This window comes from Anomaloglossus baeobatrachus, chromosome 1 (genome assembly GCF_048569485.1).
Source record: "Anomaloglossus baeobatrachus isolate aAnoBae1 chromosome 1, aAnoBae1.hap1, whole genome shotgun sequence".
NCBI classification, from domain to species: Eukaryota; Metazoa; Chordata; class Amphibia; order Anura; family Aromobatidae; genus Anomaloglossus; species Anomaloglossus baeobatrachus.
Genome location: NC_134353.1, coordinates 72,509,276 through 72,532,562, shown reverse-complemented (window position 1 = coordinate 72,532,562; position 23,287 = coordinate 72,509,276). Strand labels below are relative to the sequence as shown.

Sequence of the window (23,287 nt, the reverse complement as noted above, 5' to 3'; positions counted from 1 at the left end):
TCGTGTGCGGGGGCGTGGCCTAGCGGGCATCGCATGTGGGGGCATGGCATAGCGGGCAGCGCGGGCAGGGGGCGTGGCCTAGCGGGCATCGCATGCGTGGCGCGGGGCCTAGCGGGCACTGCGTGCAGGGGGCGTTGCCTAGCGGGCATCGTGTGCAGGGGGCGGGGCCTGGTCAAACGGCCAATCCATGCGGGGGCCGGGGCCTGGTCAAACGGCCAATCCATGCGGGGGGCAGGGCCAGGCCGAGCCGAGCGGCCAATCCGTGTGGGGGAGCGGGGCCAGGCCGAGCCCAGCGGCCAATCTGACGGTTGTCACTGTAAGGACACAATGTCCCTTTAACGACACAATTTTGGAGCAAGACAGACAGACAGACAGAATAAGGCAATTATATATATAGATAATACTATTTATTAGTTTATATAGCGCAATTAATTCCACAGCGCTTTACATACATCAGCAATACTATCCCCACTGGGGCTCACAATCTAAGGTCCCTATCAGTATATTTTTGAATTGTGGGAGGAAACCAGAGAACCCAGAGGAAACCCACGCAAACACGGGGAGAACATACAAACTCCTTGCAGATGATGACTTTAGGGAGATTTGAACCGAGGACCCCAGCGCTGCAAGACTGCAGTGCTAACCACTGAGCCACCGTGCAGCCCGCAGATGACACTCATACTGATGAGTAGAGGAAAATCTGCAACAAAAAAGCTGGTAATAACGTATGTAAAAAATAAAATAAAATGCACCTATTTTGTAAAGCTTTTTTCCTTCCAAGAAATTGTGCAGAAATTTGTTCTGCAAACACTTAACGTGTGCATATTCCCTAAAAGGGCTATTCCCATCTCCAAGATCCCATCCCAATATGTAGTAGGTGTAATAAGAATAATATTAGGAAACACCTCCAATTAGAAATCTATAATAGTTTTCCTGATTAGTTATGTTTCTTACTTCATGTGCAGGGCATTGCAGCTTAGGAATTCATGGATATGACCACAACAACTAACTGTATTATATGCATTGTCGTATCCATTGATACCTAAGCTATTGTAATGCCCTACACACGAGGTGAGAGACATGGCTATATCAGGAGAACTATACTACATTTCTAATTGGAGGTATTTGCTAATATTATTATTACACCTATTATATATTGGGATATGATCTTTAAGAAGGGAACACCCCTTTAAGGAAAGGGATAAAAATAATATTATACATTACACTCACCTGTCCTAGACCCTCATCTGTTCTGATGCTGCCACCTCCATCCGAACCTCCCGCTCCTCCGTGCCGGTCTTCATTTTTATCAAAGCTCCCTTATGGAGGTGGTAAAAGTAATTGGCTACTCACGATCATGTGATGATTTGCACGATATTAACGTCAATGACATCTGCACCCTCCACCATGACTATGTGAGTCCAATCACTGCCCTCAGCACAAGAAGTGCCAGAAGAACCAACGACAGGCACTGAGGATGGAGAACTGCAGTGATGGACAGATGAAGGCCTAGGACAGGAGGGAGAAGGTGTTTCATTACTTTTTATCTTCTTCCCTCCATTTATTATGCCTTGTGTTGGGAGATCAGAATAATCTTCTTAGGAGGTCCTTCATTCGTATCTATCGGTCATATACAGTGAATCTGCCGACAGAATTTTGATAGATTCATCTCTAATGTGACCGGGGTGAGGGTCTCCGGCAGACCTGACATTGTGCGGACCTTCCATAGGTGATCTATATAGTGCTATTCTATATATTTATACAAATGGATTTTCAGTTACTGCCGGATTTCTAGTATTGAGCATTAAGACAGAAGAACATATAATGGCTTCTATAGATGAACTGTTAATAAGGATTTAATATAAACCATGGATTCTCCTTCTCTCCAGTGCCGTCTACATAACGCACCATAAAGACTCACGCCAGATGTTTGCGATGAAGAAAATGACCAAGCGGAGCCTGGATACTCCATATAAAGTGGAAAAGGCCTTTTTAGAGAGGGACATCCTAACATACGCTGATTGTCCCTTTGTGGTCTCCATGCTCTGCTCCTTTCCAACTAAATCTCACCTGTGTATGGTGATGGAGTATGCAGGAGGTAGGACATGTCTTCTAATATCTTATTACCGCTCATAGAAATAGGATTTGTCCACGTGGTTGGTTACATCCCCACAGAGCATACACTACAGGCTATATATTACCAAGATGCCTAGAAAATCGTTGTTCCGTGTGCAGGGGCACTTTAGGACACTGGGCCCCATCTATCCACCTGTCATGACCATGCTTATGCAATATAATTTTCATGCATCGGGCCAGGACTGTTGGCCGGGACTGTGGGTAGGTCCTTGGAATCTATTGCGGCCCCTCCGCGTATGTGCAAGCCTCTTTATTCTATTTTTTATAGCATTGCACGCAGGAAGGGCAGCGTTTGCATACATTTTTCTCCTGTGGTTCGTCAGCATAATGGCGCTGTAGGCAGTGCATGTGCACAATAATATCAAGCGGTCTTCATCAAAACAGTGTTGTGTGAAGCGCATGTGCAGATTCAGACCTCGGCTCAATAACAAGTGCCATTTTGCTGAGGAAATCAGATGTCAGAATGCGCATGCGCTCCCCACGGTTCCATTTTGCTGAAGACAGTTGGATATCAGTGTGTTTATGCGCCGCCCACTGCTCCATCATGCTGAAGACCACCGTGAGATGAATCCTGCGCAAGTGTTACAAACTTTCTTTAAGTTTGTAGGTAAAATGTAAAAAATATACATACTGTATAGACATGAGGGTTTTCTAATGTGGGGGGGATTAGAACTTTTGCTATGGGGCCCTGTGATTTCTTTGTACACTACTGTCTGTGTCATCTCCCCTGTATGTCCGCACTGAGCACATCAGTATCTCCAGCTGTAGATGTGATATCACTTTATGTTATTAGATACATTGACGACATTTCACCAATACTGAGATTATGTGCACTACACATAATATCTGCAGATATTCTCTCCTGCCCCAATGTCTCCGCTCACTTCTCATTATAAATCATGGTGATCTGCTGTATACACCCCTCACCCGTCATATTTTCTTTTCTCTATAGGTGGAGACTGCCTGAGCCTTCTAAGCAATAGGGGCCATTTTTCTGTCCCTTTGGCCCGCTTGTACTTTGCAGAAGCCGTTCTAGCTGTGGAATACCTGCATAGTTATGGTATTATCCACAGAGACCTGAAGCCGGATAAGTAAGTACCCCCCGTAGTATAATACAAGTGTGAAATTTACCATTTCTTCTCACACGGTCTGTGAGGCTGAATCCTTTCTTTACTTCTTTAACAGCCTCCTGATAACATCTACTGGACACATCAAAGTCACCGATTTTGGAATATCAAAACTTGGTGTCATGATACCAGAGAGCAACACCTCCAAGGAATTACGGGAGGACATCTCCAGAGAGTTGCACCATGAGGTCAGTGTCACTTACAGGAACCCAGCTTGTTCTGTACAAATCCCATCACACTATTGTCTCTTCTCCACTTCTCTCCTTTTTCCACTGATCTGTTATATTCTATAATTATATTTTTATGGAGAGAATTAATGGCTTCATCGATTCTAATCTCTATCTTCTGTTGGTTTCCAGTTCGCCGGCACCCCATATTACATTGCACCAGAGATCCTCCTGGAAGAAAACTATGGAAGACCTGTAGACTGGTGGGCAATGGGGGTTATCTTATATGAATTTCTTGTTGGAAATCCCCCATTTGACGGGGATTCAACATCAAGTGTTTTTCGATCTATTGTGCGTGGTAAGTAGAATAAAGCCATCATTGCTTTGTTACATCGGTTTAGTTGTTTCCTTTATCTTACAGTCCTATAAAAAGGTTTTATGTTCTGTAATTTTCTATATAACAGGAGACATAAATTGGACTTATGATCCTGCTCCTTCCCCTGATGCCCAGAAAATCATTACTGAGCTGCTCAAGAAAAATCCTGCAGATAGACTTGGGACAGGTAAGAGATAATATTAATATTTACTTATTACATCTAGGACATATTGTCCATGTCCATGACGATCAGCTCTTCTCTATCTGCTTTTCCATCTCTAAGTCTCCATACTATAACTTTGAGTCTATCTTCTTCCTCTCGCCTCTGTTATGTCATTAGTTTAGATTATGTTACACTGTTAAGATACGGAGCCGTCTCTGACAATGTCTGCAAAACTTTATTTTGTATTTTTCCAGAGGGTGCATTTCAGATCAAGGAACATCCATTCCTGAGGGTCTTAGACCTTGACAACCTTCTAAGTCAGGAGCCGGAGTACGTTCCTCAGCTTAAGTCAGACATGGACACCAGCGCCTTTCTCAGTAAGTAAAAAAAGACGTCATCTAAAATAAGCGGCTGTTTGTGTCGTCTTTCCTAATGTGTGACGATCGGTATCCACTAATTTTAGTAATAAATCATGACTGTGTTATACTGACAACTTCTAGTAACATTTCATTACCTTTATCTTATAGTTCACGTTGACGAAGAGATTCACTTGATCTCAGAGGATGAGGAGGATGATGAGAACCCGGACTTCCAAAACTTTACAACATCTTCTCAGAGGCTTTCGAAAGTACGTAATCAATCAATCTAAAATATGCAAAAAAAAGAGCTCTAAAAGTAAAAAAAAAGTATTTAATATGTTATTTTTCTCCGAATTTTAGCTTTGTACCACGACAACAACGGTGAACACGTCACCTCCAGACTGCTCGCCAGAGAGTACCCCAGCGTGCTCCCCAGAGTGCATGTCAGAGTGCTCTTCAGAGTGCTCCCCACAGTACATGCCAGAGTACTCCCCAGAGAGTACCCCAGAGTGCTTCCCAGTGTGCTTTCCAGAGACTACCACAGAGTGCACCGCAGAGAGTACCCCAGAGTGCTCCCCAGAGAGTACCCCAGAGTGCTCCCCAGAGAGTACCCCAGGGTGCTACCCAGAGTACATGCCAGAGTACTCCCCAGAGAGTACCCCAGAGTGCTTCCCAGTGTGCTTTCCAGAGACTACCACAGAGTGCACTGCAGAGAGTACCCCAGAGTGCTCCCCAGAGAGTACCCAAGAGTGCTCCCCAGAGAACATGCCAGAGTACTCCCCAGAGAGTACCCCAGAGTGCTTCCCAGTGTGCTTTCCAGAGACTACCACAGAGTGCACCGCAGAGAGTACCCCAGAGTGCTCCCCAGAGATTACCCCAGAGTGCTTCCCAGAGCGATTGCCAGAGACCGCCACAGAGTGCACCACAGAGAGTACCCCAGAGTGCTTCCCAGAGTGCTCGCTAGAGACTACTACAGAGTGCTCGCCAAAGACTACCACAGAGTGCTCCCCAGAGAGTACCCCAGAGTACTATCCAGAGACTACCACAGAGTGCACCCCAGAGTGCTTCCCAGAGCGCTTGCCAGAGACTACCACAGAGTGCACCCCAGAGAGTACCCCAGAGTGCTCCACAGAGACTACCACAGAGTGCACCCCAGAGCGCTTGCCAGAGACTACCACAGAGTGCATCCCAGAGAGTACCCCAGAGTGCTCCCGAGAGAGTACCCCAGAGTGCTCCCAAGAGAGTACCCCAGAGTGCTTCCCAGAGTGCTTGCCAGAGACTGCCACAGAGTGCTCGCCAGAGACTACCACAGAGTGCTCGCCAGAGTGTATCCCAGCATGCAGCACAGACATCTCAGAAATGTGAGTAGATTATTCGTTTATTACTGGGAGCTCCAAACTGATATCTGTGCACAACACCAAATATAGGACATAAATATCATAATATCAAATGCCATCGGCATCACCCCATGATTAGCAGTCATTGTGCTTTTGGCTTTTGAAACTGCTGGTGACAGCCCCTAATTGCAGCCGGTTATGCATTTTTGCAGCTGCTCAAAAAGTGGAGTAGATGCAGTATTACATGACAGCCATTCCTGGTAGTTGTTTTCCGCTCCCCTCTATAGAAGGTAGTTTTCAGCAGGAGACCTCCCCAATATGATTTCCTTATGTCCTATTAGGTCTTATAGTAGAGGTTCTTCTAGTGAGACGTCCCATTTTATACTGCGTTTACTTGTGATTTACAAGATTTTCTTCTTCCAAACAGGCAGAAAGAATCTTCTCCTGCACCTGATAGAGACGATGCTATAACCAGCTTGTCATCCTCGTCCCCATTGTCAGGTATGTACAACTCTACAGCACCAAAAATGTGAATTTTGACATCAAGAATAAAGCCCACTTTACACGTGTCGATATGTCGTGCGATCGCATTTGCGATCACACCCGCCCCCATCGTTTGTGCGGCACGGGCAATTTTTTTCCCGTGTCACACAAAGTCGTAAACCCCCGTCACACGTACTTACCTTCCAAACGACCTCGCTGTGGGTGTCGAACATCCTCTTCCTGAAGGGGGAGGGACGTTCGGCGTCACAGAGACGTCACACAGCGGCCGGCCAATGGTAGTGGAGGGGCGGAGATGAGCGGGACATAACATCCCGCCCACCTCCTTCCTTCCGCATTGCCGGCGGGACGCAGGTAAGCTGCAGTTCATCGTTCCCGGGGTGTCACACGGAGCGATGTGTGCTGCCCTGGGAACGATGAATAACCGGCGCACAGAAGGATGTTTGATTTTTGGAAAATGAGCGACGTGTCAACGAGCAACGATAAGGTGAGTATTTTTGCTCGATCACAGACACTCGTAGCTGTCACACGCTACGATATGTCAAACGATGCCGGATGTGCGTCACTTACGACGTAACCCCGACGACATATCGTTAGATATATCGTAGCGTGTAAAGCCCGCTTTATACATTACCATATGGTTTTCTGTAATAGGTTTTCCTTTGTTATCCACGTTTCATGGATCACAATTATGTTGCCCATTGGCCCAAACTGTATTTCTATTTCTCTAATTTTGTCCTGGAGTTTTAAGAATATATCGTTACTAGTGATGAGCGAGTACTAAAAAGCTCGGGTGCTCGAAGCTCGGGCCGAGCCTCCCAAGATACTCGTGTACTCGGCCCGAGCAACGAGCCCAATGTTATCCTATGGGAGACCCGAGTATTTTTGTGAAATGACCTCCCGGCAGCATGGAGAAACCCTAAAAATGGCACAAAAGTCTCAGAAGAGTGCTCAAATGACATGGCAACAGCATGGGGAAGACCCCTTGAAGCATTTATCACTCAAAAGTCACAGCTGTGAACAATTTTGTCCGCGTTTTACGCCATTTTTACGGACTCACCAGAAAACCTTCCAAAATGACCCCAAAATGATTTTTCATGGCAGAAATGTTAAGGGCACATACCCAATAGTGAGATAGAGCTGGTGTATGTTACTTTTTGAGATTAATACATGAAAGATTTTACGTGAAAACATTGTGTGGCACTCCGATGTCCCTGAGAAGAGACGTACATGAAGGCCTCTTGAGTCTAATGTGCCCATTTTGAGGAAGTGAGTCTTTGTAGTATTTTCCTTTGCCAGGGCAGTCCAAAATTGTGAGGTTCACCAATGTCCCTGGATAGAGACGTGCATGATGGCCTGTAAACCTGAAGTGCCCATTGTAAGGAAGTGGGTCTATTTTAGTATAGCCCTTTGCCAGGGCAGCCAAAAATTGGGAGGCTCCACATTGTCCCTGGATAGAGACGTGCATGATGGCCTGTAAACCTGAAGTGCCCATTGTAAGGAAGTGGGTCTATTTCAGTATAGCCCTTTGCCAGGGCAGCCAAAAATTGGGAGGCTCCACATTGTCCCTGGGTAGAGACGTGCATGATGGCCTCAAAACATTAAGTGTCCATTTTAAGGAAGTGGGTCTATTTCAGTATAGCCCTTTGCCAGGGCAGCCAAAAATTGGGAGGCTCCACATTGTCCCTGGATAGAGACGTGCATGATGGCCTGTAAACCTGAAGTGCCCATTGTAAGGAAGTGGGTCTATTTCAGTATAGCCCTTTGCCAGGGCAGCCAAAAATTGGGAGGCTCCACATTGTCCCTGGATAGAGACGTGCATGATGGCCTGTAAACCTGAAGTGCCCATTGTAAGGAAGTGGGTCTATTTCAGTATAGCCCTTTGCCAGGGCAGCCAAAAATTGGGAGGCTCCACATTGTCCCTGGATAGAGACGTGCATGATGGCCTGTAAACCTGAAGTGCCCATTGTAAGGAAGTGGGTCTATTTTAGTATAGCCCTTTGCCAGGGCAGCCAAAAATTGGGAGGCTCCACATTGTCCCTGGATAGAGACGTGCATGATGGCCTGTAAACCTGAAGTGCCCATTGTAAGGAAGTGGGTGTATTTCAGTATAGCCCTTTGCCAGGGCAGCCAAAAATTGGGAGGCTCCACATTGTCCCTGGGTAGAGACGTGCATGATGGCCTCAAAACATTAAGTGTCCATTTTAAGGAAGTGGGTCTATTTCAGTATAGCCCTTTGCCAGGGCAGCCAAAAATTGGGAGGCTCCACATTGTCCCTGGATAGAGACGTGCATGATGGCCTGTAAACCTGAAGTGCCCATTGTAAGGAAGTGGGTCTATTTCAGTATAGCCCTTTGCCAGGGCAGCCAAAAATTGGGAGGCTCCACATTGTCCCTGGATAGAGACGTGCATGATGGCCTGTAAACCTGAAGTGCCCATTGTAAGGAAGTGGGTGTATTTCAGTATAGCCCTTAGGCAGGGCAGCCAAAAATTGGGAGGCTCCACGTTGTCCCTGGGTAGAGACGTGCATGAGGGCCTCAAAACATTGTTCCCATTGCAAAGGAGCGGGTCTCCTGTCGTTGTAATGTCCATTCTGCAAAGAATGGGCGAAAAAATTTACCACTGGGGGTATACCTGAAACAAAGACCTAACTATTGTAACGGTCATCATGATGGCGCATGAGGAGAAGGAGGAGCAGTCCAGCGATTATCCAAAGTCGAGAAGTGTACCCATGGGTGAGTGGAGGTACATGGCAAACTTTAAACTCCGCTCTCATTTGCTGGTGGTGTGGTGAAGTCTGGCCCAATCCAACCCTTGTTCATCTTTATCAGAGTCAGCCTGTCAGCATTTTCAGTTGACAGGCGGGTGCGTTTATCTGTAATGATTCCACCTGCGGCACTAAAAACACGCTCTGACAAAACGCTAGCAGCAGGGCAGGCCAGGACTTCCAAGGCGTAGAGAGCCAATTCATGCCACGTGTCCAGCTTGGATACCCAATAATTGTAAGGCACAGAGGAATGTCGGAGTACAGTTGTTCGATCTGCAAGGTACTCCTTCAGCATCTGGGCAAACTTAGGATTTCTTGTGGCACTACCCCGCACCTCAGGGGCTGTGGTACGTGAGGGGCTGAGAAAACTGTCCCACATCTTAAAGACTGTTCCCCTACCTCTGGCGGATTGGACTTGTGCCTCTCTCGGCTGTACGCCTCGGTTGTCCACTGATTCCTGACCTATGCCGCTAGCGTTTTGTGAGGGGAATGCTTTGCCTACTTCCGTGAGTATGGCCTTCCGAAACTGCTGCATTTTGGTTGACCTCTCCTCCACGGGAATAAGAGACAAAAAGTTCTCCTTGTAGCGTGGGTCTAACAGTGTTACCAACCAGTAATGATTGTCGGCCAAGATGTTCTTAACGCGAGGGTCACGAGACAGGCAGCTTACCATAAAGTCAGCCATGTGCGCCAGACTCTTAACAGCCAGGACTTCAGTAGCCTGACCAACAAGATGACTGAACATGCTGTCCTCCTCCTCCTCCTCCTCCTCCTCCTCCTCCTCATCTACCCTGTCCTCTGGCCAGCCACGCTGAATCGAGGATATGACTGGTGTGCATGTCATATCCTCAATTTGGCCGGAGAGTTGCTCCATGTCTTCATCCTCCTCCTCGTCATAGTCCTCCACTGCACGTTGTGATGAGACGAGGCTGGGCTGTGTGTTATCACCCACACCCACTACTGTTTCTTGCTGCAACTCATCGCGCTCCGCCTGCAATGCATCATGTTTGTTTTTCAGCAGGGACCGTTTTAGAAGGCAGAGTAGCGGTATGGTGACGCTAATAATGGCGTCATCACCACTCACCATCTTGGTGGAGTCCTCAAAGTTTTGGAGGATGGTACATAGGTCTGACATCCATCTCCACTCCTCAGGTGTTATGTGTGGAGTTTGACCCATTTCCCGACGGCTTAGGTGATGCAGGTACTCAACAACTGCCCTCTTCTGCTCACATATCCTGACCAACATGTGCAGAGTTGAATTCCAACGCGTGGGGACATCACACACCAGTCTGTGAGCCGGAAGATGCAAACGGCGCTGAAAGCCGGCAAGGCCGGCTGAAGCAGTAGGTGACTTTCGAAAATGTGCAGACAGGCGGCGAACTTTTACCAGCAGATCAGACAGCTCTGGGTATGACTTTATAAACCGCTGAACCACGAGGTTGAGCACATGGGCCACGCATGGAACATGTGTCAGCTGGCCTCGACTCAAAGCCGCCACCAGGTTCCGGCCATTGTCACAAACGACCTTTCCTGGCTTTAGGTTCAGAGGTGTGAGCCAGTGATCTGCCTGCTGTTTCAGAGCTGTCCACAGCTCTTCTGCATTGTGGGGTTTGTCACCTATGCAGATTAGCTTCAGCACAGCCTGTTGCCGCTTCGCCGAGGCAGTGCTGCAGTGCTTCCAGCTTGTGACTGGTGTGGAGGGCACAGTGGATGAGGATGCGCAGGAGGAGGAGGAGGCTGAAGAGCATGACATTCCGGAGCTGTAGAGTGTGGGTGAAACACTGACTGAGGTAGGGCCTGCAAACCTTGGTGTGGGAAGGACGTGTTGCGTCCCTCGCTCAGACTGGGTCCCAGCTTCCACAATATTAACCCAGTGTGCCGTCAACGAGATGTAGCGGCCTTGCCCACAAGCACTTGTCCACGTGTCTGTGGTTAGGTGGACCTTGGGTGAAACAGCGTTGTTCAGGGCACGTGTGATGTTTTGTGACACGTGGTTATGCAACGCGGGGACGGCACACCGGGAGAAATAGTGGCGGCTGGGGACCGAGTAACGTGGGACAGCTGCCGCCATCAGGTCACGGAATGCTTCTGTCTCCACCAGCCTAAAAGGCAACATTTCCAGCGCAAGCAGTCGCGAAATGTTAGCATTTAGAACTGTGGCATGTGGGGTGTTGGCAGTGTATTTGCGCCTGCGTTCAAAGGTTTGCTGAATGGATAACTGAACGCTGCGCTGGGACAAGGACGTGCTTGATGATGGTGTTCTTTCTGCGTAGGCAACTGCAGGTGCAGGAGTGGAGGAGGCTTGTTCGCAGGCAGCATGGACAGAGGATTGGCTCGCATGCACAACCAGCGAAGACGTAGCAGTGACATCAGCAAGCACTGCTCCTCGACTCTGTTGTACTTCCCACAAAGTCGGGTGCTTGGCTGACATGTGCCTGATCATGCTGGTGGTGGTCAGGCTGCTAGTTTTGGTACCCCTGCTGATGCTGGCACGGCAGGTGTTGCAAATGGCCTTTTTTGAATCATCTGGATCCAACTTAAAAAACTGCCAGACTCGTGAAGACCTAACATTTGTACAGGCACCTTGTGTCGTCGTGTTGTTCCGGGGAACGGTTGCCTGACTTCTGCCTGGGGCCACCACCCTGCTTCTTACTGCCTGTTGTGATGCTACGCCTCCCTCCCCCTGTGCACTGCTGTCCTCGCTCTGCATATCCTCCTGCCAGGTTGGGTCAGTTACTGGATCATCCACCACGTCGTCTTCCTCTTCCGCACCCTGCTCCTCCTCCTGACTTGCTGACAATTGTGTCTCATCATCGTCCACCACTTGTTGAGACACGTTGCCAACTTCGTGAGAACGTGGCTGCTCAAATATTTGGCCATCTGTACAGACGATCTCCTCATGACCCACTTCAATATGAGCTGGCGAGAGGCCAGAATGTGTGAATGGAAACGTGAACAGCTCTTCCGAGTGTCCAAGTGTGGGATCATTAATGTCCGAGGAGGACGTGTACTCAGCCTGGTGGTAGGAAGGAGGATCAGGTTCAGAAATGTGCGGTGCAGTATCACGGCTACTGACACTTGACCGTGTGGAAGACAGAGTGTTTGTGGTGGTGCCAATCTGACTGGAAGCATTATCCGCTATCCAACTAACAACCTGTTGACACTGGTCTTGGTTCAAGAGCGGTGTACTGCTGCGGTCCCCAAGAATTTGGGACAGGACGTGCGAGCGACTAGATGTGGCCCTTTGTTGTGGCGAAATTAGAGCTTGCCCACGACCTCGGCCTCTGCCTGCACCACCATCACGTCCACTTCCTTGTTCCTTGCCAATGCCCTTGCGCATTTTGCAATGCTGTGCACTGCTGACGTGTATATTCACTACTTGTGCGTTATATCAAAGTTTCTGGAAATTGCACACAAGTGCACCTGTACGCTGCCACCGACAGGCACACACGTGCGGTTTTTAAATGCAAGCACGGACGCAATAATAACCTAAGACAGGTTTTAGGAGCAAAAATTAAGAACTCTGACACTATCAGCCACTGCTGACTGACGTGTATTATACACTACACTTGTGCGTTATATAATAGTTTGGTAAACGCACACCAGTGCACCTGTACGCTGCCACCAACAGGCACACACGTGCGGTTTTAAAAACCAAGCACGGACGCAATAATAACCTAACACAGGTTTTAGGAGCAAAAATTAAGAACTCTGACACTATCAGCCACTGCTGACTGACGTGTATTATACACTACACTTGTGCGTTATATAATAGTTTGGTAAACGCACACCAGTGCACCTGTACGCTGCCACCAACAGGCACACACGTGCGGTTTTAAAAACCAAGCACGGACGCAATAATAACCTAACACAGGTTTTAGGAGCAAAAATTAAGAACTCTGACACTATCAGCCACTGCTGACTGACGTGTATTATACACTACACTTGTGCGTTATATAATAGTTTGGTAAACGCACACCAGTGCACCTGTACGCTGCCACCAACAGGCACACACGTGCGGTTTTAAAAACCAAGCACGGACGCAATAATAACCTAACACAGGTTTTAGGAGCAAAAATTAAGAACTCTGACACTATCAGCCACTGCTGACTGACGTGTATTATACACTACACTTGTGCGTTATATAATAGTTTGGTAAACGCACACCAGTGCACCTGTACGCTGCCACCAACAGGCACACACGTGCGGTTTTAAAAACCAAGCACGGACGCAATAATAACCTAACACAGGTTTTAGGAGCAAAAATTAAGAACTCTGACACTATCAGCCACTGCTGACTGACGTGTATTATACACTACACTTGTGCGTTATATAATAGTTTGGTAAACGCACACCAGTGCACCTGTACGCTGCCACCAACAGGCACACACGTGCGGTTTTAAAAACCAAGCACGGACGCAATAATAACCTAACACAGGTTTTAGGAGCAAAAATTAAGAACTCTGACACTATCAGCCACTGCTGACTGACGTGTATTATACACTACACTTGTGCGTTATATAATAGTTTGGTAAACGCACACCAGTGCACCTGTACGCTGCCACCAACAGGCACACACGTGCGGTTTTAAAAACCAAGCACGGACGCAATAATAACCTAACAGGTTTTTTTGGGGAGCGACAATTACAGTACAGACAAGTCAGACACTATCTGGACTGTTTTACACTGTGTACACCAGCCCCAGATATGAAGGCTGGTATACGGTCACCACTACCCTGCCTGCCTGCCTGCCTGTATACTGCTACAATAGTCCTGACAAGGACTCTTTTGGTCACTAGCCTGTATTCAGACCTGGCTATACCCTGCCTGTATATAGCAACAATAGTCCTGAGAAGGACTCTGCTACTGTACGCCGACCTGGCTATACCCTGCCTGCCTGTATACAACTAGAATAGTCCTGAGAAGGACTTCTGGTCACACTGTTTGCAGCCCTGCAACTGAAAAAGCTATAAAGGGCCGCAAAGCTTTCCCTGAATCAGCGACACTCTCCCTACACTCACTGTCAGAATAGCTGTGAGCAGAGCACAGCGCGCCGGCCTATATAAAGGCTCGGTGACGCTGTGCAGGCCGGCCAATCACTGCAATTCCACAACTAACAGGGCTGTGGCATTGCAGTGGTCTGCCAGCCAATCCCTGCATGAGGGCTGGCTCTCAAAAGAGCGCCAACATGAAGAAATGAAGACCACGAGTAAAGCACGAGTATCGCGAGATTACTCGGTCCCCGCCGAGCAGCCCGAGTACAGTGATACTCGTGCGAGTACCGAGTAGTGACAAGCATGCTCGCTCATCACTAATCGTTACTGATTTTTATTTTTACTTTCTGATCAGAATTTCCAGCTCAGGAAGAAAGTACATCTGAAATAGAGGAAGAAAAATCAGAAAAGAAAGAAAAGGGAAAAAAGAGACGAGGTAAGTGTGAGAATCATCTCCATGTTATATCAGTCAGTGAGAAGAATCCATGTGGAGCAGATGTCATCTGTCAGTGATGGGATTGTCACATGTATGATGGCTGACAATGACCCCTGACCTCTGTATGATAAGACTCTGCCGTCCCAGCTACAGTGACCGCACAGTAGTATCATGTAATCTGGAGTCCCATCACTTATATTACTCTTCTCTTCTCATAGGCAACATCTTCCGCCGGATCTTATCATCCTGCCGGCGTGGATTATCCAGGGCTGCTCGCGCATTTGTCTGTTGCGGCTGTTGCTCTACAACCATCTAGCGCCCTGAAGAACAGCAGATCCACCATCACTGCTGCACCTGTATAGAAGGACCTTCACCATCTACCTGTGTCCTTCTATTGTTACATCTGTACCCGGACATGTTTCGGTAACGCCTCTGTCACCAGGCTCCGCGGTATTCATACTGCTCGCCTGAATTGGCTTTTACTGATCACCCGGTATCTGACCACGGCTATCTTTATGACTATGATTTCATCTATTGGTGTATAGAACAAATTATTGATAAAATATGGGATATATAGTATGTAGTAGTGACCAATAGATTAGCATAAAAATAAATATATAAATAGGGAATATATAGTATGTAATAGTGACAAATAGATTAGCATAAAAATAAATATATAAATATTTTTATGGGAATGGATTTGTCACTACTCACTACTACATAATATATTCCCTATTTATCTTTATGGGAATCGATTGTCACTACGACTGTCTATTGTTTTACTCCTATTTTCCCCTCCCTCATCCCTTTATCCATTTCAAAAATAAATAAATGAATTACATCATTTTTGTTACTGAGAGTTTTTTGTCTCCATCAAACTTCACTCTGCATTTTGTTAATGCATAAATAATATATTAACACTTCTGTTTATAACATGCAATGAAGCAGCACAAGCTTCAAAAAATTAATAGTAGGATCCAGCCCAGTACAACCCAATAACCACACCCCCTACAGATCATATAAAGGGAGACGGCGCACTGAGGAGAAATATCAAAAGTGTAAAAAAGCTTTTAACCCCTTAACGACTGGCCGATTTTTAGCTTTTCGGGGGGGGGGGGGGGGTTGGGTTCGCCATTCTTCTTCCAAGAGATGTAACTTTTATATTTTTCGGTCAAAATGGTCATGTGAGAGGTCATTTATTGCGGAATGAGCTGTACTTTTAAATGAAACCTTACATTTTACCATATAGTGTACTGGATACATATAGTGTACTCTCTTTAACCATATTCATACTGCTCGCCTGAATTGGCTTTTACTGATCACCCGGTATCTGACCACGGCTATATTTATAACTATGATTTTGTCTATTGTTCTATAAAACTTATTCATAACATAAATAGGGAATATATAGTATGTAGTAGTGACCAATAGATTAGCATAAAAATAAATATATAAATATGGAATATATAGTATGTAGTAGTGACAAATAGATTAGCATAAAAATAACTATATAAATATTTTTATGGGAATGGATTTGTCACTACTCACTACTACATAATATATTCCCTATTTATCTTTATGGGAATCGATTGTCACTACGACTGTCTATTGTTTTACTCCTATTTTCCCCTCATCCTTTTATCTATCTATATATATAATTGCCTTATTCTGTCTGTCTGTCTGTCTTGCTCCAAAATTGTGTCACCGTGACAGTGTCACCGTGACAGTGTCATAAAAGTGACAACCGTCAGATTGGCCACTCAGCTCAGCCTGGCCCCGCCCCCCACACGGATTGGCCGCTTACCTTGCCCTGGCCCCGCCTCCCCCCCGCACTGATTGGCCGTTCACCTTGCCCTGCCCCCCCCGCACGGACTGGCCGCTCACCTCGCCTTGGCCCTGCCACCCGTACGGATTTGATGCTCGCCCGGCCCCGCCCCCCGCACGCATTCCTAGAACCCACACAGAGCCCTGACTCCCAGGTGACTGCTGCAGCCCTGGAAGCCCACACCGGCAGGACAAAGTCAAACCACTAGCTTACCTCGGCCCCGGCACACGTGTGCCAGAGCCGGCGTAGGCTGCTGGGCTCGGCCTGGCCCCGCTCCCCCAGCCGCCTCACGTATTGGACGCTCACCCTCACGCATTTGACGCTCTACCTGGCCCCGCCCCCCACACGCATTCCTAGAACCCACACAGAGCCCCGACTCCCAGGTGACTGCTGCAGCCACGGAAGCCCAGCCGAATGTGTTAAACCACTAGCTTACCCCGGCTCCCGGCACACGTATGCCAGAGCCGGCGTAGGCTGGTAACTATAGTACACATCGGGTAACTATAGAAACAGCTTTCCTTAGTTACCCGATGTAATTAGCTTGCCCCGGCACACGCATAATCTTACAGGTAGATAGAAGAGCGACCTAGATTATGAGAGGAATGGGTCGGCTGCAACACCAAGACAGGTTATTAAACTTGGGGTTATTTAGTTTGGAAAATCAAAGGCTTAGGGGGGATCTAATCACAATGTATAAATATATGAGGGGACAGTACAGAGACCTTTCCAAAGATCTCTTTACACCTAGGCCTGTGACTGGAACACGGGGGCATCCGCTACGTCTTGAGGAAAGAAGGTTTAATCATAATCACAGACGAGGATTCTCTACTGTACGAGCAGTGAGACTATGGAACTCTCTGCCGCATGGTGTTGTAATGAGTGATTCACTACTAACATTTAAGCAGAGCCTGGATGCCTTTCTTCAAAAATGTAATATTACCAGTTATGTATATTAGATTTTATGACAGGGTGTTGATCCAGGGAACTAGTCTGATTGCCGTATGTGGAGTCAGGAAGGAATTTTTTTCCCCATTGGAGCTTGTTTGACACATTGGGGTTTTTTTGCCTTCCTCTGGATCAACATGTTAGGCTACGGGTTGAACTAGATGGACTTAGAGTCTCCCTTCAACCTTAAAAACTATGAAACTATGAAACGTCAGCACTGTCTCTTTTAATACTTACCTTTTCTCCACTTTGTCAGATCCAGATCCGGCGCGATCCCATGCACTGTGTACAACACAGTGGCCGCGCAACAACCTCCGATAACGTGTTGTCATGTGACCAGGAAGTTGCGGCGCTGCCAGTGTACTGTACACAGTGTACGGGAGCGCGCTGGATGTGTGAAATCACTAGCTTACTCCTATTATCCTCCTCTCCTCCCAGGACTACTCCTCCTATTATCCTCCTCTCCCCCAGGACTACTCCTCCTATTATACTCCTCTCCCCCCAGGACTACTCCTCCTATTATACTCCTCACTCCTCTAAATTCTAGAATACCCGATGCGTTAGAATCGGGCCACCTTCTAGTTTTAAAAATAAAAATCTGAATTGAATCTTTTATGATTACTGAGAGTTTTTTGTCTCCATCAAACTTCACTCTGCATTTTGTTAATGCATAAATAATATATTAACACTTCTGTTTATAAAAGAAAATGAAGCAGCACAAGCTTCAAAAAATTAATAGTAGGTTCCAATTTATACTTTTATATAAGATAAGGGGTAGTTGTTTTGGTTGAAATAGTTGATTCTACCCCTACCGAAAAGAAAAAAATCTTTCTGAGGGTTGTAAGTTTAACTGGCATGACTGGATTTCTATCTGGACCAATTGACGATAACACATGGCTTAAAGATGCCAAAGAAGCTTTTTCGGAGCTGCTTTGTGAGGAAGCCCCTACACTGACACAATCCCTGAGATCAATCTTTGCAGACTTGCTAATTGATTACAAGGAAAACATAAAATCTTGGTTGGAAGTGCAGTCCCTTGACAACTATATAAAAAATCGTATAGTCCCTAGGGGACTAAGAATCTCTATTGCACCTGCTCCCAGATCAAGATCAGTGGAGCTTTTGAAGAAATGGGAGGATGAATCCATCTCCTCTTCAGTTAGGTTTATGGGGATCCTATTAGAGGAAGAGAAAAAGACCCTACAAAAAACTACTGAAAAACTACAACAAACCATAGAGACGGCTCTAAAATTCAAAACGGAAGCTGACTTCGCAAATAGGGAAGCAGCCCTAAAAACATCAGTAGAGCGCTACAGACTAAGTATAAAAGAAAGGAAGCATAAGAGATTCAAAAGAGATCTCCGGGGTTTTGAAGGAGAGACAAGCTTACAACTTTACGGACAATAGCCATAAGATCCCCCCAAGTGACATATCATCCACGGAGGCTGAATCATCAGACTCTGAAAATAGAATAAATAGGAAACAGTGGACTCCCAGAGGACCATCAAGGAGGAAATGGAAAGGGGGCAATGGAAGAGGGAGGAAGGTACAATCAGGACAGCCGCCATGGGGGAACAGATACCTTTGGTTCATCTGCCTCAGCACAGCCCTCTGTCTCTACAGCCCCTCCCACCCCAGCTACTCAATTTTTTTTTAGAAAAGAGAGATATGAGACCCTACAACTTAAGGGAAAGAATTCCCCAAGGAATGAACAAACCCTAATAGGGACCACTGATGAGAGAACGGCCAGGACACAGGTGATTAATATTTCTAACCATGAGTTATCTGAAGTAGAATTATCAGTACTTAGGGCGGGTTTGGGCTTTGTGCCCACGGTGAGATATGATGCTTTCACGTGGATAAAAGACCTTAACCTGTTTACACGTAAACTGAGGTGGAAAAAGCATTTTGCAATCACCAACCGGACAAGGTGTCAACAACTTGACATCTCTCCGGATATGGTGAATGATTTGGATAATCTACTAAGCTTAGAGGAGGAAGGAAGTAGAAATGTGGGGGAAGGCCCCTTCTCATCTCTAAAAAATAAAAGCACAAAAATGCCACCTCAGGGAGAACAGGATAGTTTCTGCAAATTAGTAACTACTGATCTCATGAAAATTAACCCTAAACATAACCCAGCCCCGGACAATCTAACTAGACAAGAAAAAGAGGCCCTAAATGATCTTGAAAAAAATCAGGAGATCATTATAAAGCCTTCTGACAAGGGAGGGAACACAGTTATCATGAATAGGGATAATTACTTGCAAATGTGCCTGGCGCTCTTATCAGATAGGGAGACCTATGAGGTTCTTAGACAAGATCCAACGGACACCTTCCTTGGGGAACTAAAGTCACTATTAACAAAAGCTAGGGAGAACAAACTCATCTCAAAGGAAGAACTTGATTTCCTTCTACCGAGACATCCAAGGATAGCCACCTTTTATACAGTACCCAAAGTACATAAGGGGTTGGATCCCCTGAAAGGACGTCCCATCGTCTCGGGGATCGACGCCTTATGTCAAAACAGCAGTACCTACATCGATCAGATCCTCCGACCCTTTGTGACAGCCCTCCTTTCACATATAAGGGATACGATGGATCTTCTCAGAAGAATAGAGGGATTGACGGTTGAGAAGGAGGCTATCCTAGTATCAATTGATCTCGACTCACTTTATAGCCGTATCCCCCACACTTGTGGCCTGAGAGCCATTAGTCACTTCCTCTCATCACGAGGGATCCAATATGGTCCACATAATGAGTTCATACGTGAGCTCATGGAGTTCGTCCTCACCAGAAACTACTTTATATTCAACTCCCGCTATTTCCACCAGCTCAGGGGCACTGCGATGGGGAGCTCATGTGCCCCCACATACGCAAACCTGTTCCTGGGCTGGTGGGAGGATACCGTAGTTTTTGGTGAGGAAGAAACAATATGGATCCCCCAGATTACCTTCTGGGGGCGATATATCGATGATGTGATCATTGTGTGGACTGGGACCAGGGAGTCATTTATTTCATTTGTAGAACATCTCAATACAAATGACCTGGGCCTAAAACTTATGCATGAAATAGGGGGGGATAAAATCCCATTTTTGGACATCTTCATCCAAAAGGATGAAGATGGACGATTGAGAACTAATATCTACAGAAAACCCAATAGTACGAACAACCTGCTGCACTGGAAGAGCTATCACCCTCCCCCTCTTAAAAAGGGCATACCCAAGGGACAGTTCCTGAGGTTGCGCAGGAACTGTTCCTTGGTTAATGATTTTAACAAACATTGAATTTTTTAAAAAATCGATTCCTTCAGAGGGGATACCCCTTGGACACGATCGAGAGGGCTCAAGACTTTGCGTTGAAAAGCCAGAGAACAGAACTCTTGATCCCTAGAAAAAGAGAGGGGGAAAACATTATAACAAGATTGATTGGCACATTTGATGACCAGAACAGCAAAGTTTTTGGGATTCTGAGAAAACACTGGAGGATACTTCAGAATAACCTGGATATTAGTGACTCAATCACGGGGATACCCTCAATAACCTACAGAAGGGTCCGTATAATTGGGGATCATGTTGTACATAGTCTATACACCCCCCCACAAAAAACGGGAACATGGCTGGACCAGAGGGGTGTAGGCACATATAGATGTGGAAAATGTTCCTTTTGCAAGTTTATTTTTCCATCAAAAGAATTCAGTAGCGTGAGCACGGGCAGGGTGTATAAAAACAGGAACTTTGCCAACTGTAAAACAGAAGGGGTAGTGTACCTCTGTACATGCTCTTGTCCACTTAATTATGTTGGCAAAACCAAGAGGCAATTGAGAACAAGGATTAGCGAACATCTGGGGGATGTGAGGAATAAAAGGGATACCCCCATCGCCCGACATGTGAATGGTTGCCATGGTGGGGATGTGGGATCCCTCTCCTTCAAAACAATTGAGACAGTGCCTAAATCAATCAGGAGAGGAGATTGGGATAAGACCATAATACAGAGGGAGACACGATGGATCTTTTGGCTGCAGTCCATCCATCTAAAGGGGCTTAACGAACAGCTCAGTTTTGTGAGCTTCATCTAGGGTTAACACAGAATGGAAAAAACCAGCAGACACATTATGTACCTTCCAAGGGAAGGGAAGTGTCGCAAATTTAGGACCACCATAGGTCCAAATAGTAGTCCTATTCGATTTGATGTAATATAAAATAAAGTGGAGGTTAGACTCAACTATTTATACTACAGGCTCGATCTAAGCCTTCACAGCCCTCATATCTAGAATATCCCCTCCCCACTATTAATGTAAGCAAGGGTTATGCTGGCAAAAGTGTCAGAAATACACGAATTGATGAGAGCTTAGCCTCTCCAAAATAGCGAAAGTTATGGTCATGAATGGGGGTGGAAAGCAGGGATGTCCCTAGTCCTAAGACCCTTGGACCCTGGCAATATAAACATCTCTCCCCCCACATTGTGTGGAGAGGCTGTGAGCTGATATGGAGACAAATAACATCGACTAGCCCAGGGGAATGCCCCCTTGGTCAATCAAGATAAAGATTCTGGATGTAGGACACCAATAGTAACGAATGGGACTGCTCCCTGCTGGATCATTAAGTTCCCTTTGAAGTGACATATCGCCACACTATACATCTACTAGTATACTTAATCTGGGCTAAAGGTGGTGTATTGTAACACCCCTAGTTACCAGCACTACCCCCTTGCTGAATCGCTAATGTGTTTATGTAAATAGGAAGTGACAGATCGCCACACTATACATTTACCATCATACTTAATCTGGGCTAGAGGTGGTGTATTGTAACACCCCTAGCTACCAGCACTACCCCCATGCTGAATTGCTAATGTGTTCATCTAAACAGGAAGTGACGTATCGCTACTTTACAAAGAATTAAAACTAGGCTGAGGTGTATGTATTGTGACACCCTTGGCTACCAGCACTGCCCCTTGCTAAATCGATAAGCATTCTCTCCAACAGGAATGCTTGGAGTCAACCGCTTACCGGAGCACCAGAAACCGGGTACTCAGAACCCGTCCTAGCTTAGAAGCCACTGAGTATAGGCAAATTAACTGGTTGCAGTCTGGACCTCACGGGTTCATCCTCACCCAAAGTCCCGAAAGAAGGCAAAAGCCCACCGATACCGGGTGACAGCCACCGCCAAGGGCCAAACATCCGACGGGCCAGCGCCTGCGGGCAACCGAGGGCTCCTCCGGCAGCCAAAATGCCGGGGAGCGGGCTACCACTGTCCAGGCAGGGGAGCCAACAGTCAAACAAGAGGTGCAAGGGAAAGGGGCCACCATCAGCCTCACAAGGGACACAAGCAGCGGGCTGCGGGACCCGACCAGACCCGAACTTTGGTTTACCAGTGACTCTGAGTGTGAATTAATCGTGAGTACACCAGTGCCATCCGGGCACGACACTGCACCGCAGCACAGCACCCTGCACCCTGACAACAACACCGTCGTCAGTCCCTATCAACCGGGCCCCGGGACACACTGCCCCTACCCACGGAGGAGCTAACATCTAGACTGCGGCTGCAACACCGATCCCGGGAACACCCTCCACTCCAGCCGCAGCGGTGGTGCATCCCATCACCACGACCCGTGGGTGGCGTCACGACCCGTACGACGACAATACGGCCCCCGGCTGCGGACCTCGTCCCACACCACCACCACCACTCCACTGCCTCCCCTTAACAGAGCTACGTGGCCCCCGGTCCGGAGGCGCTCGTGCCACCGACAACCCAAGCCCGGACCTCGAGCAGCTCGGCCTGAGCAGCGGAGAAGCAGCCGGGCACCTCAGGGCGGTACATTGGCAGTGTTCTGGGACTGACTGCTCAGCTAAGTAGCTGGGCAAACAAACTGGACAGGTCACACCTGGTAACACAAGACCTCCCAGTCTCAGATTGAATGGCTCAGCTGTCACTGAACACATCATCAGCTCAGCCTGCATGGAACTGTCTGTATACATAGATAATAGTGATGAGGGAGCACTACCATGCCTTGGAGCTCTGTACTCGTAACTAGTGATGAGTGGGCACTACCATGCTCAGGTGCTCTGCACTTTTAGCTAGTGATGAGCGGGCACTACCATGTTCAGGTACTCTGTATTCGTAACTATTTGTGACTGATTACTACTATGCTTGGATGT

The 23,287-nt window shown here is 47.0% G+C and overlaps 1 protein-coding gene across 1 annotated transcript; it reads left to right on the top strand.

Moving 5' to 3' along the window:
- Nucleotides 1-1,894: 1,894 nt before the first annotated feature.
- LOC142285080 (uncharacterized) lies at nt 1,895-15,164 on the top strand. Its single transcript, XM_075333251.1, has 11 exons — nt 1,895-2,098; nt 3,089-3,227; nt 3,322-3,451; nt 3,623-3,788; nt 3,895-3,993; nt 4,224-4,346; nt 4,497-4,597; nt 4,689-5,689; nt 6,093-6,166; nt 14,283-14,363; nt 14,582-15,164. The coding sequence occupies exons 1-11, from the start codon at nt 1,927-1,929 to the stop codon at nt 14,677-14,679; spliced, it is 2,184 nt and encodes a 727-aa protein (XP_075189366.1). The 5' UTR covers nt 1,895-1,926; the 3' UTR covers nt 14,680-15,164.
- The last annotated feature ends 8,123 nt before the right edge of the window (nt 15,165-23,287 follow it).